Below are 14,434 nucleotides of genomic sequence, written 5' to 3'. Positions count from 1 at the left end.
GGAATTCTTCAAAAAGACTGTTTGTGATCTCACAGCAAAGTATATTCCCATGGGCAATACGTTTAAAAGGTTAAAAATAAAACCGATGTGGCTCACGGCCAAAGTTAAAAAAGCTATAAACTATAAAAAAAGAGCTTTTAAAAAATATAAAAATGAAGGAACGCTAGTGTCATTTAAATGTTACAAGGAATATAACAGAATATGTAAAAAGGAAATCAAGGATGCAAAAATTCAAAATGAAAGACAGATTGCAAAAGATAGTAGGACAAACCCCAAGAAATTCTTCAAATATATTAATAGTAAAAAGGTTAAATCTGAGCATGTAGGCCCTTTACAAAATAATCTGGAGTGGGTGACTGGGGACAAAGAGAAGGCTAACTTATTAAATACTTTCTTCAGCTCTGTGTATACAAAAGAGCATGGGGGAGCTCATATCCATAATGGGGGTGGTACTGACGCAGCCCCAAATCCACAATGGCTCAAAACTGATATGGTCCAGAAATATTTGGACAGAATAAAGGTGGATAAAGCACCTGGACCTGATGGCATCCACCCACGGATCCCAAAAGAATTGAGCTCTGTAATTTCAAAGCCATTGTATCTAATTTTTAGCGACTCATTAATGACAGGAATAGTACCACTAGATTGGCGCAGGGCCAATGTGGTGCCTATATTTAAAAAGGGAACAAAGTCTTTACCAAGTAATTATAGACCCGTTAGTTTAACTTCTATAGTTTGGAAGATACTGGAGGGATTAATAAAGGACTAGGGATGAGCTTCGTGTTCGAGTCGAACGTACGTTCGACTCGAACATTGGCTGTTCGTGCGTTCGGCGAATTCCGAACGTTTTGGCCGTTCGCGCCAAAATTCGAGTGACGCGCGGGCGGACCACAATGCACTGCGTTGGCGCAGTGCATTGCTGCCCGATGATTGGCCAAGCATGCACTGTGACCCCGCATGCTTGGCCAATCGCAGCGCCGGCAGCGAGGAGAGCCATGATTGGCCAGAGGCATCCTGCCTGTGGCCAATCATAGCTCAGGCTGTGTAGTGCACGCCCCACACTATATAAGGCCGCCTTTAAGGCGGCCTCCTGTGGTGTGTTACTTTGCATCTGAAGCAGTGGGTGTTCTGTGTACCTTCAACACAGTACACACCAATCGTTTTTGGCTGATTTCCTATCTTGCTGCTGTGTAGTGGTTGTTGTCTGTGCCCTGACTGCAGTATACACCACTATATTCACCTCACCTATATAGCTAGTGATCTAGCTTTAACCACTTAACAACTGCCCATTGCCGATTAACGGCTTCAGGGCGGTTGTTTAACTCAGAGAGGCCGTTAATTAACGGCCTCCCAGAATTCTGCTCTCGCGTGCCCCGAGGTGTGCGCACTCGAGAGCATCCGTGACCGCCGGGTCCACAGGACCCGGCGCATCACGGTAAACGGCCGCTCATAGCGGCCGTTTACCACGTGATTGCTCCGTCAAATGACGGAGTGATCACTTGGTAACAAACCGGCGTCATGTTATGACGCCTGTTCCTCCCTCCCCTTTCTGTACCGATCGGTACAGCGGAGGGGAAAGAGATCGGTGTCAGCAGCGATGTGGGCTGCATCTGCAGTGCCCACATCGCTGCTCACCGAATTTAACCCCTCAATTCCCTGCCAATACTTTGCAATACCAGTGCATACTCTGCAGTACCCTGCCATTACTCTGCAGTACCCCGCCATTACTCTGCAATACCCCGCCATTACTCTGCAGTGCAGTACCCTGCCATTACTCTGCAGTGCAGTACCCTGCCATTACTCTGCAGTACCCTGCCATTACTCTGCAGTACCCCGCCATTACTCTGCAGTACCCCCCATTACTCTGCAGTAACCCCCATTACTCTGCAGTACCCCCCAATACTCTGCAGTACCCGCCATTACTCTGCAGTACCCCCAATACTCTGCAGTACCCTGCTATTACTCTGTAGTACCCCGCCAATACCCCGCCAATACTCTGTAATACCCTGCCATAAATTGCCATACCCAGCCATACTCAGAGATACCCAGCCATACTCGGTGATACCCTGAAATACCCAGCCATAGACGCCCCCCACCCCTCACCGCCCTCCGGTGCTTCTACCAACTCGCCAGTACCATCAAAGCCAAAATCTTTTTTTTATTTTTTATTTCAGGCTTCCCAGCCTAGAGGTGAGATGTGGGGTCATATTGACCCCCCAGATTTCACTGTAAAGAGGACCTGTCACCCCATATTCCTATTACAAGGGATGTTTACATTTCTTGTAATAGGAATAAAAGTGATCAAAAATATATTTTGGGGGAAAAAAAATGTCAAACTAAAATAAATAAAGTAAAATGAACAATAAAAAAATAAAATAAAAATTAAAGCGCCCATGTCCCCATGTGCTCGCATGTGCCACACATGTGAGGTATCGCCGAGAATGTTAGAGCGAGAGCAATAATTCTAGTCCTAGACCTCCTCTGCAACTCAAAACATGTAACCAGTAAAAAAATATTTAAAGCGTCGCCTATGGGGATTTTTTAAGTAGCGACGTTTGGCGCCATTCCACGGGCATGTGCAATTTTGAAGAGTAACATGTTTGATATCTATTTACTCAGCATAACTTCATCTTTCACTTTATGCAAACATTGGGCTAACAAGTGGTTAATAATAGAGCTTGCAGTCAGTAGTGTTAGGAGATAGTGCGTGCTGTCTGCGTGCTCTGTACCCAGTACATACCGCTATAATATAGGGCAGGCTCCTACTTTCAAACATCCAACTTACAAACATCTCCTACTTGCAAACGCAAGGAGACAGCAGCAAGTGAGATGAAAAAAGATGGACGACAAAACAAATTATACAGGGGTGATAACCCTTCCCTATGTTTTCCAAAAAGCTTAAAGATAGTTTTTTTGACTGGAGCTACACTTTAAAAATGTACCGGTTGAAAATGACAAACAGATTCAACTTAACACAACAAACCTACACAGTCCCTGTCTTGTTTGCACCGCCTGTATACTGCTGTTCTGAGTATATAGGGCCTGGGGGCCACACGCATTTCCTTTTTTTAATATGGGTACGGGGTTCCCCTTAATATGTGTACAAGACCCAAATAGGCTGGTAATGGGCAGGGAGGGCTACCCATGCCATGTTTCTCAAGGATTTTCAACCATATTGCAGGAACCAGATATAACATTAAAACCGCAAGCAGTTTTAAATGGTGTTATTTCCGTTTAATGTCATTTTGTGCAGGGACTGTTCTAAACACGGGAAACACGTGGCACTTCACAGGCATACTACAGACACCCCCCAGGCACCATATTTAAAGGAATATTTCACTTTTTTTTTTCACTTTAATCGTCATTAAAATCAGTGCTCCCGCCAAAACGGTAGTTTTTAAAACTTTTTTTTGCAGTGACCCATGTCCCCTGAGGCAGGAGGCAGGTCGCCAAACCCTTTTTAGGACAATATCTTGCATATTAGCCGTTAAAATTAGCACTTTCCAATTCGAACGTTCGAGTCCCATAGACTTCAATGGGGTTCTAACGTTCGTACCGAACGCGGGGGTCGTTCGCAAGTTCTGGTGTGAACCGAACCGGGGGGTGTTCGGCTCATCCCTATAAAGGACCACATAGACGAGTTCTTTCAGGAAAAAAATATTTTGAGGAACAGACAGCATGGATTCATGAAAGACAGAAGTTGTCAGACAAACCTGATTTCTTTTTATGAGGTTGTAAGTAAAACCTTGGACAGAGGGGCGGCGGTGGACGTGATATATTTGGATTTTGCAAAAGCGTTCGATACAGTTCCGCACACACGACTCATGTGTAAGGTAAAGTCTACAGGTTTGGAAATATCAGTTTGTAAATGGATAGAAAACTGGCTAAAAGACAGAATTCAGAGAGTCGTGGTTAATGATTCTTACTCTGAATGGTCTAAGGTTATCAGTGGTGTACCCCAAGGTTCAGTTTTGGCACCCTTACTTTTTAATATCTTTATAAATGATATTGGGTCTGGGATCAAAAGTAACATTTCCATGTTTGCAGATGACACCAAGCTATGCAGTGGAATAACGTCCTTACACGATGTCTCCAATTTACAAGCCGACCTCAATGCTCTGTCTACTTGGGCGACTATGTGGCAGATGAGGTTTAATGTTGAGAAATGTAAAGTTATGCACTTGGGGGCTAAGAATATGCATGCATCATACATGCTAGGGGGAGTACAACTGGGGAAATCCATAGTGGAGAAGGATCTGGGGGTTTTGGTAGATCATAAGCTCAATAATAGCATGCAATGCCAAGCTGCGGTTTCCAAAGCGAGCAAAGTCCTTTCCTGTATTAAAAGAGGTATGTACTCCAGAGCGAGAGATATCATTTTGCCCCTGTTCAAATAATTAGTAAGACCTCATCTGAAATATGTAGTTCAGTTTTGGGCACCAGTTCTCAAAAAGGATATCGCTGAACTGGAGAAAGTGCAGAGAAGGGCAACCAAACTGATAAGAGGCATGGAGGAACTCAGCTATGAGGAAAGATTAGAGGAATTGAATTTATTTACTCTTGATAAGAGGAGATTAAGGGGGGATATAATCAACATGTACAAATATATAAGGGGTCCATATAGGGAACTCGGTGTCGAGTTATTCACTTTACAGTCAACAAAGAGGACAAGGGGGCACTCTTTACGTCTAGAGGAAAAGAGATTTCATCTCCAAATACGGAAAGGTTTCTTCACAGTAAGAGCTGTGAAAATGTGGAATAGACTCCCTGCAGAGGTGGTTCTGGCCAGCTCAGTGGATTGCTTTAAGAAAGGCCTGGATTATTTCCTAAGTGTACATAATATAACTGGGTACTAACATTTATAGGTAAAGTTGATCCGGGGAAAATCTGATTGCCTCTCGGGGGATCAGGAAGGAATTTTTTCCCCTGCTTTAGCAAATTGGATCATGCTCTGCTGGGGTTTTTTGCTGGTATGATATTATATATATATTATATATATATATATATATATATATATATATATATATATATATATATATATATATATATATATATATATATATATATATATATATATATTTTTTTTTTTTTTTGTGGTTGAACTGGATGGGCTTGTGTCTTTTTTCAACCTGACTAACTATGTAACTATGTGGACCTACTGTAGGAATGGAGGCATTTCCTATCCAAATATTTACAAAGCTCTGGACTCCAAGACTCAGGACAGGAATTATTAAGATTCTGGGAAAATAAAATGTTTGTTTTCTCTATATTGTCAAAAATATTAATCGTGACTAATAATTTAGTGTAATTATTAGCATTTTGTGGAAACAGGAGAGCATTGACAGGTATAGAATGCAAACTCCTCCATTCCAAAAGAATTTCTACAGCAACTCAGAGAGTAGTGTTTATTGGATTCTAAAATAGATGACAAAGCCATCTATTTTGTGCTAGTATACTCAAAAAACGAATCAGATTGCTCTACATTCTAGTCAATGGGGAGTAGGTGTATATTAGTGAAGGTTAATCCTGCTAAGTTTGTAACAGCAGAACTGGATATTCTGGAGGCTTCTGATCATTATATTATTTTGCAAGTACTGTTGGACTTTGTCATCTATTTTGAGATTCAAAAATGCTACTCTCTGGAAAAAAACAAGTTGATTTAGGATTGGAGGAGTTTGCATTCTAAACCTGTTATCACACTCCTGTTCCCACAACAATACTAATAATTACATTCAAATATTAGTCATCAACACATATTCGACACAAACCCTAAAGTCCCACACCAGGTGAGAAATCTATGTGATACATAAACACTGTCCACAATCCTGGCAGCCAGTGCCTCACATGTGCATCACAATGAACGACTTACTCTACCTATACATGCTGAAAAGCATATCCTGGTTCATTCTAAATCAATTTTACTTTTTCAGTAAATCAGTGGGGTTGATCTACTAAAGTAGCAGATACTGTTCTATTTGCCGCATAAACGTAGCCTAGTTTTTAGGATGAAACTCTGTTTATTTTAAATGTTTAATCCCTGCACATGATTGGTTATACAAAGTTCTTAGTTTCACCATCTACTTTGGTGCACAACCTTTACATTTTTAGTAAATAATCTCAATTGAAAACCCCATACTAAATGGAGAGGGAACCCTTTCTTCCCCTAGACAGGGTTTTTCAAGTAAGAGGAAACTTTCTGCAAGACAACAAAGATAAAATACGCTTTGTGGATTACTCTTATGCCACGTACACACGACCAGACTTTTCAACATCAAAAGTCAGACGGAACAATTCCGGCAGACCATTCAATCGTGTGTGGGCTGCAGCGGACTTTTGATTTGCAAAAGTCTGACAGGACCCAGTTCCTACCGAGAAATCCGCTCGTGTGTATGCTAGTCCGACGGACAAAAACCGACGCAAGGGCAGCTGTTGGCTACTGGCTATGAACTTCCTTATTCTAGTCCAGTCGTACGTCATCACGTTCGAATCCGTCGGACTTTGGTGTGATTGTGTGTGGCCAAGTCCGTTCATTTGGAAAGTCTGCCAGAACTCTGTCAGAACTCTGTCAGAACTCCGTTGAAAGTCTGTCAGACCTAGTCCCTCGAAAAGTCCGGTCGTGTGTACGTGGCATTAATGTTTTGCTGAAAAAGAAGGGAAGGGACTTTTTTTTTTTTCCAAAGAAACGATTTGTGCATGGAGCTTCCATCTACCTTGTCCAACTTGGAGCAAGCAAATTACACATAAACTTTTCAACATCACCACTTAATTATTTATTATTTTACCCATCTAATGCTGAAAGATATATGTGCTGGTATTAATATAGCAGGGAAAACTTATGTCTGCAAAATGTTTGTTATGGGGATGCCAGATGATTGGCATGCTGAGCTGGTATCCTTTTGATATGCATATGCTATGCATTTTCAAACATTTTTTTTTTTTTTTTAAATTATAAAAGTAGAAAGGAAAACAAAAGGAAAAGAAGGAAATCTACCACCTGTTTCTGAGATCTTGAGCCTGACAAGCTGAATTGTGGTAGTAGACTGGAGGAACGCACTATAATTGGTTGTGACAGTCAAAAAACAAAAAAATATGTAGTTCTTACCTAAATCGTAGAACCTGTATTTCTTTGAATCCTGGAAGCATTTCAAATACCTTTTGCATCTAAGAAAAAAACAAAATGATATGTTGAATGATAAATACATTTAGCAGCATGTACTGTTTAAGACTTTGTTTGATTTGTTTTATTTATCTCTTGTACTATCTCTTCCAATACCCTAGGTATCTTCAGCTAATCTTTCCACCAAAAGTAAAAAAAAAAAAAATATATATATATATATATATATATATATATATATATATATATATATATATATGGAGACAGAAAAAAGGGGTCAGGCGGGGAAATAAAATACAGAAAAGCACCTCCTCCCGACATTAGCAGATTGAAAAGAGAGTGTTGGGGGGGGGGGTTGGATTTGTTGCGGTGCCAGTCAATTTAATAAACTAGGAGAGATCTGTTTAGGTAAAGGAAAAAAAAATAACAAGGTACAGAAAAGAGTTTTTTTGAAAAGAAAATCAAACTAAAAAGAAAGATTATTTATTTATTGAATATGAATATATATATATATATATATATATATATATATATATATATATATATATATATATATATATATATATATATATATATATATACATATATAAACTATATAAACAATATTATTAAAAGTATTGGGCTGTCTGCCTTTACACGCACATGAACTTTAATGGCATCCCAGTCTTAGTCTGTAGGGTTCAATATTGAGTTGGCCCACCCTTTGCAGCTATAACAGCCTCAACTCTTCTAGGAAGGTCATCTACAAGGTTTAGGAATGTGTCTATGGTAATGTTTGACCATTCTTCTAGAAGCGCATTTGTGAAGTCAGGCACTGATGTGGACAAAAAGGCCTGGCTCACAGTTTCCGCTCTAATTCATCCCAAAAGTGTTCTATCGGGTTGAGGTCAGGGCTCTGTGCAGGCCAGTCAAGTTCTTCCACCCCAAATTCACTCATCCGTGTCTTTATGGACCTTGCTTTGTGCACTGGTCCAAATCAATTGGTGGAGGTAGGGAATATGTTGTTGGGTTGCTTTTCAGGGGTTGGACTTGGCCCCTTAGTTCCAATGAAGGGAACTCTTAAGGCATCAGCATACCAAGACATTTTAGACAATTTCATGATCTCAACTTTGTGGGAACAGTTTGGGGATGGACCCTTCCTGTTCCAACATGACGGCGCACCAGTGCACTAACAAGGTCCATAAAGGCATGGATGAGCAAGTTTGGGGTGGAGGAACTTGACTAACCTGCACAGAGTCCTGACCTCAACCTGATAGAACACCTTTGGGATGAATTAGAGCGGAGACTGCGAGCCAGGCCTTTTTGTCCACATCAATGACTGACCTCACAAATGGTCAAAAGTTCCCATAGACACTCCTAAACCTTGTGGACAACTTGTCCAGAAGAGTTGACGCTGTTATAGCTACAAAGGGTGGGCCAACTCGATATTGAACCCTACAGGCTGGGATGCTTGTAAAGGCAGATGTCCCAATACTTTTGGTAATATAGTGTATATTTATATCGTTTTTACTTTTGGTGGAAAGATTAGCTGAAGATAGAGCTTTCACTTTTTTAGTGCTGTCCTTGACCACTTTTATTAAAAGGAAATTTCACAAAAATCACTTCACAACCTCGCTTGTCTTTGCAACTCTCAGCATCTTTCTTCCACAGCAACACAGATGCTTAACTTCAGCCTCCTGTCTATTTCAGCTGTCTGGAAGTTTCAGATTCACAATCATAGCTCTCTGATATCACAGATGGAGTTGCTCCAGTTACTTCTAGGAGCTCAACCTCTTCTGTGTTTTCCCAGGACTTGGCATGTGAAAAAGAACAATCAAAAAACTATTCAGCCACAAAGGACACTCAAGTGAAGAAAAAGGCAAAAGGAAAAAAAAAAACAGAAGAGGGAGTCGAAGCACATCAAGGACCGCGATATTTACAAACAAGGGCCAACAGGAAACTATAATGCAGGTGAAACAGAATACGGACAATATTCATAATGTGGTGAATCTTTCTCATGTCCACCTTTTGGATCCTGAATTATCTTTGCTGTTAAAAGGTCTCTCTTTTTCTCCCTCAATACACACTGTGATATCTTTAATACTCTATTGGATGTCAATTGTTTTGTTAGAAATATAGTTTTGAAAAAACATTTTTCTCAGCATCTAACCCCTATGGTCTCAGCTGAAGGCGGCCAGAGCGACATACAGGAAACATCACATAGAGATTATTTTAATTTTCAGGATTTAATGATGAAGTCAGCTTTGGAGAGCCTTCATTCTGAGTCCATGGGTGGGTCTCATGGGTTAAATAAAAAACATGTTGTAGGAGGTGACAAATACTTCTATCCAGTGCATACACGTAGCAATGCAGTGGAAACGTCCCAACTACTTGTAGAACAAGATCTTGTTGCCCTTAATGAGAGAGTAGGGAGAACTTCTTCAATCAGATAACTGTCATTAAAAACCCTCAAAAATCATAAAGGAATAGTGATCGGGCAAGCAGACAAGGAGTCATTGGTGGTCATGAGTACGGAGGATTATAGAAAACAGGCTTTACGCCAATTAACAAATTTAACAACCTACTGCACCCTGACTGCCAATCTAAACTCCCTTTTCAAACAGCATTCATCTCACCTGCTAGATACAGGTATAGAAATGGGAGTCATGTCCCCCAAGACAGGAGAGTATTTGTTGGTTCAAGATCTAGTGGTCCCGGTTTTTTATCACCTACCAAAATTGCATAAAAATACCCCTACCATTCAGGCATGTCCCATTGTTGCTGGGATTGGTTCACTTTTTGAGAAGCTGGGCCACTGGATCAACCAATATCAACAACTGCTCGTCCTAAGGGTACATTAAAGACACTACAGCTATTTTAGCTAGCACTGAAAGTATGATGTGGAATGACACTTCCATTTGGATAACAATGGATGTGGAAGCATTATATTCCCACCTTCCCCATGAATTAGCTCTTGATGCCCTCAGGTTTCACCGCCAATGCTATAGTTCCTGTAGTATGGAACTATAATAAACTCTCTGTATGGAAGAGAGTTTATTATAATTATGGTCGATTTCATGTTAAAGCACAATTTTTTTTCTTTTGACAATACATTCTATCTCCAGTGTAAAGGTGCCTCTATGGGGGCTAAGTTTTTCCCCTCTTTAGCTAATTTATACATGGGGTGGTGAAAGGGAAAATTTATTTTTTGTCTCAATAATTCCTTTGTGAGCCGCATTAAATGGTACAGTCGTTTCATAGATGGCTTGCTATTTATATGGCAGGGCACTTCAGAGGACACCTTTCCCTTTAACTAGAATCTTAATAATAATAATTAAAATCTGTAATTTAGTTGTGATTTAATAAATCTAAAATAAATTTTCTGGATATCAGTTTGGAGGGTAATTCTACAAGTGGAACCATATCTACCCGCACTTATTGGAAAGAATACATCAGCAACTCGGTTTTGCTGCTCGACGAGATGTCATCCTACACACACGATTAGATCGGTTCCACTTGGTGAATGCATAAGAGCTAAGTGAAATTGTTCCACTGAAAGAATCTTTGTCCAGGAGTATGACACAATAGCCTCTAGATTAGTAGTATGTAAATATAACTCAGGATGTAAACAGAGCAATAGCCACAGCTGCAGACAGGGATAGATCCATGTTATTGAAACACAAATCCCATAAAAAAGGCAAATCTGACAGCCAAGATAATCTTACTTTTGCTACCACCTATTCAGTAGAATTTAATCAAATTAAGGATATCATTAAAAAAATCTACCTATGTTGTCCACGAATTGTGATCTTTCTCCATTCCTAAAGAGAGGGTGTAGATTTTCCAGCCATCGGGTTAAAACTTTGGGAGGAATTTTATCACCCAGCTTGTTTTTGTCCAAAGGTGTGGAGAGGACATGGTTAAGTGCCAATGGATCATTTGCCTGTGGCACCATCACTTGTCGTTTCTGCCACAAACATATCAAAAATTCTAAGACAGTACAATCTTGTGCTACAGGGAAGAAGTTTTTTTCTGTTGGACTACATAAACTGTGGTTCCTCCAAAGTAGTTTATGCAATAGAGTATACTTTGTGCAGTCTGCAGTGTGTGGGCGGCGCAATTAGATCTCTCAGGACGCGTGTGAGGGAACACTTTCATGGAGCTTCATATCAGAATGATAAGGGCTTATTAAATGTATCTAAACATTTTAAATATGTGCATCCTGGTAATGTGTCCTCCTTCACTTTTTATGGCCTAGAGCAGTGGTCATCAACCCTGTCCTCAGGGCCCACTAACAGGCCAGGGTTTATGTATTACCTTGGGGAGATGCAGAATAGAATACTGCAATCACTGAGCATCAAATAATATCACCTGTGATGTATTTCAGTTATCTTGCAAACCTGGCCTGTTAGTGGGCCCAGAGGACAGGATTGATGACCACTGGCCTAGAGAGAGTAAAAAATCCACCTGGGGGGGGGGGGGGGGAGGGGTACAGACACCCACCACAAGCTAGAGAGAGAATTTTGGTGGATTTTTAATTAAAAATCAGAATTCCGAGAGGAAATCATTTTAGATATGATGTTAATGTATTTTTACTTTAATAATCACTTCTAATAGGTTGGATGCATAATTTTCTCATCTACATTCATATGCCCTAATTTTCCCTCAATATCTCTCACTGTGAACCACTTCCTTTAGTGAAATCTTAGTTTTGATCCCCAAATAGTTTAATAGTTTGTCATTCATATTTTTAAATCACAGAATTAATGTACGAGAATCTACAATGATTATCATTGTTTTTTCATGTTGATTGTGTCAATGTATAAATGCATTTTCAGCTGAACTCGCATGATTTCAAACACGCTTTCAGTCCAACTTGGGGGGTGATTTGAGAGACATCTGTGCAGGTTCATGCACAGATGTCTATTGAAATTGCCCCTGAAGTCGCCAAAAGTATCCAAAAGTAGTGCAGGAACTACTTTTGGGAATTGTGCGGTGATGCAATGTCGTCGTTGCACCAATTCGAACGGTGCCATTGCCGGTGATAGGCTCTGGTTTTTGAGATGTCAAATCGCATGCCAATGTGCCGATGTCGGTAACGGGGGCTTATTGGCAAAGCTTAATTGAACAACCTGAGAAGCTGATTGGTTACTACGCACAGCTGCACCAGATTCTATGTGCATCAGTTTTAGTAAATCTCCTATGCATGAGTAACTTTTTTTCTACAAATAACACATTTTTTTATCAAGCATTTTCAAAACATACAATACTTTGTACAAAATTCTGCATGAGAATTATCACATAAGCAGATTACAGAGGATGTAGCATCTGAAAACCAATAGGCTGTTTCCCAAGTCAAACAGTAGAGACCTTACATACCCTAGAAAAAAATAAAAAACAATGTCCAGCTTTGTCAGCTTATATGACATTAGGTGTCATCCAGCGGGGAGCATTATATTAGAACATATTCACTGAAGGAGCCTTTTGTCTGATCAATAGAGATAGGCATGCACATACATTTTTACATCAAGCCTAACATTAGATTTGAAATCACTGGAGAAAAGTAGGAGAATAGAGTAGTAAAGAAAAAAGAAGAAAGAACAAGCCTTTGCGTTCTTAAGACCGCTAGATGGCTACTAGGAAAAAGGAATAGATGCATGGCCAGAAGATCCAGCTATAGTGGGTATTACTTGATGTACTAAAGCTGTATGGGTGCCATTGTATTAATTATATCTGGTGAACTGCATATCTGATCTAAGCTTCTTTGGTTCCTCCATGTCCACGGTACACTTCATTCTATCAGTTTTATCACTTAAACTTCGATCTCAGTCTCTTTCTTCATGTTAGACCACTTGTCTTTCCATTCAGGTATCTTTGAGTCATGTAACACTTTTAAAGATTCTAACTCCTTATTCAAGTCATTTTTTGGGGGGCATATAAGCTATTTAGTAAAATTTTGTTTCCCTGGAACTTCTTAAATTGTGGCAAATATTTCCCAAACCACACTAACCTGAAGGGGACATTGTTTTAGTACACCGTCTGCCTCTGGATTCATCCTAAACTGTGTAATCTTTTCTTAACCTCCCTGGTGGTATGATTATGTCAGATTTTTGATGCTCAAAGCGGTACATTGTTTTGCATGGAAATTTGGCATTTTATATTGTAGGCCTGTAATACTTAGGAATAACTCACTTAAATTTGTATAAACAAGAGTCTAGTAGACATTCCGGGTATGATAACGTTTGAAATAGGAAATCATAAATTATAATATAATAAATAACTATAAATAATTATAACAAATAATATGATAATAATAAAATGTATTCAATAATCTAATCAAATAAAAAAACACAGAAATTTGCTCAGTTGCAGAATTGTAGCTGTCATTACTTTCAATGTTTGATGACAAATTTCCCCACAAATCACTATCGCTCAATCCTGCAAGTGATTCTAATTTATTATCGTTGTTTTCTAGCTGGTCTAAAACCACTTTTTGGTTGCTATGGACAATCCCAAGTTTCCAGGCAGAAAGAACAGTATATAAAATATAAAACTGCATGATGGGCACTGGACAAAGCATTAGGGACAAAGGGGAGGTGAAATAATTTGATACAATAATGTAATCTGTAGGATTAGAGTAGGATTAGAGTGTACTGTATGTATTATGCGTTTTTAACTTTTTGAAATTGGCGCCGGGCTCCATCCCCATGTGTTGTGATGCTTGCAGGGAGCGGAATCTGGCACTGTGATACATTTAGCGGAGTACACAGCCCGCGGACACATCACAGGATCCTGGGGACAAAGTAAGTAACTTTGCCTGGATCTTGTGATATAATCATAAGTGGGTCATGGGGTTACCGCTTTTCGTAGTGAAAATTCACCCCGAGACTGACTCGGGAATACCGCTAAGGAGGCTAAACTGCCCTCCTGAACAAGTAGGAGGCATATTTTGTTTATATTATTTATCTCTGCTGTGATAGTTAACCACTTAAGGACCAGCCCCTGCAGTTATACTGCGGCAGGTTGGCTCCCCTTGGTAAATCACAGTCGTGGTACATCGGCCGCTTTAAGAATTCTAGGGGTGGGACGCCGCAGCTGAAGTCCGTGGCCACCTGCCTGCAACCCGAGAACGCTGCTGACAGAGACAGAACAGAGATCTGTCAGTGTAAACAGACAGTTCTCCATGCTGTCAGGGGAGGAGAGACAGAACTGCTGCTCCTAAAGATTATCCTCCTCCAGGCAGTTCCTTCCCCCCACAGTTAGAATACATGAGGGAACACACTTAACCCCTTGATCGCCCCCTAGTGCTGACCCCTTCTCTGCCAGTGATATTTATACAGT

The 14,434-nt window shown here is 40.1% G+C and overlaps 1 protein-coding gene across 2 annotated transcripts in view; it reads right to left on the bottom strand.

The window, feature by feature from the left end:
- Nucleotides 1–14,434, bottom strand: part of IMPG1 (interphotoreceptor matrix proteoglycan 1) — a 376,955-nt gene that overhangs the window by 211,622 nt on the left and 150,899 nt on the right. For both annotated transcript variants that reach the window (XM_077487351.1, XM_077487352.1), the window contains exon 8: nt 7,103–7,161. In XM_077487351.1, coding sequence (XP_077343477.1) covers nt 7,103–7,161 — 59 coding nt within the window. The remainder of the gene's footprint in view (nt 1–7,102; nt 7,162–14,434) is intronic.

This window comes from Lithobates pipiens, unplaced genomic scaffold, assembly GCF_037356315.1.
Source record: "Lithobates pipiens isolate NorthernLeopardFrog02 unplaced genomic scaffold, aLitPip1_a1.2 Scaffold_18, whole genome shotgun sequence".
NCBI classification, from domain to species: domain Eukaryota; kingdom Metazoa; phylum Chordata; class Amphibia; order Anura; family Ranidae; genus Lithobates; species Lithobates pipiens.
This window is presented reverse-complemented; position numbering and strand designations above follow the sequence as displayed.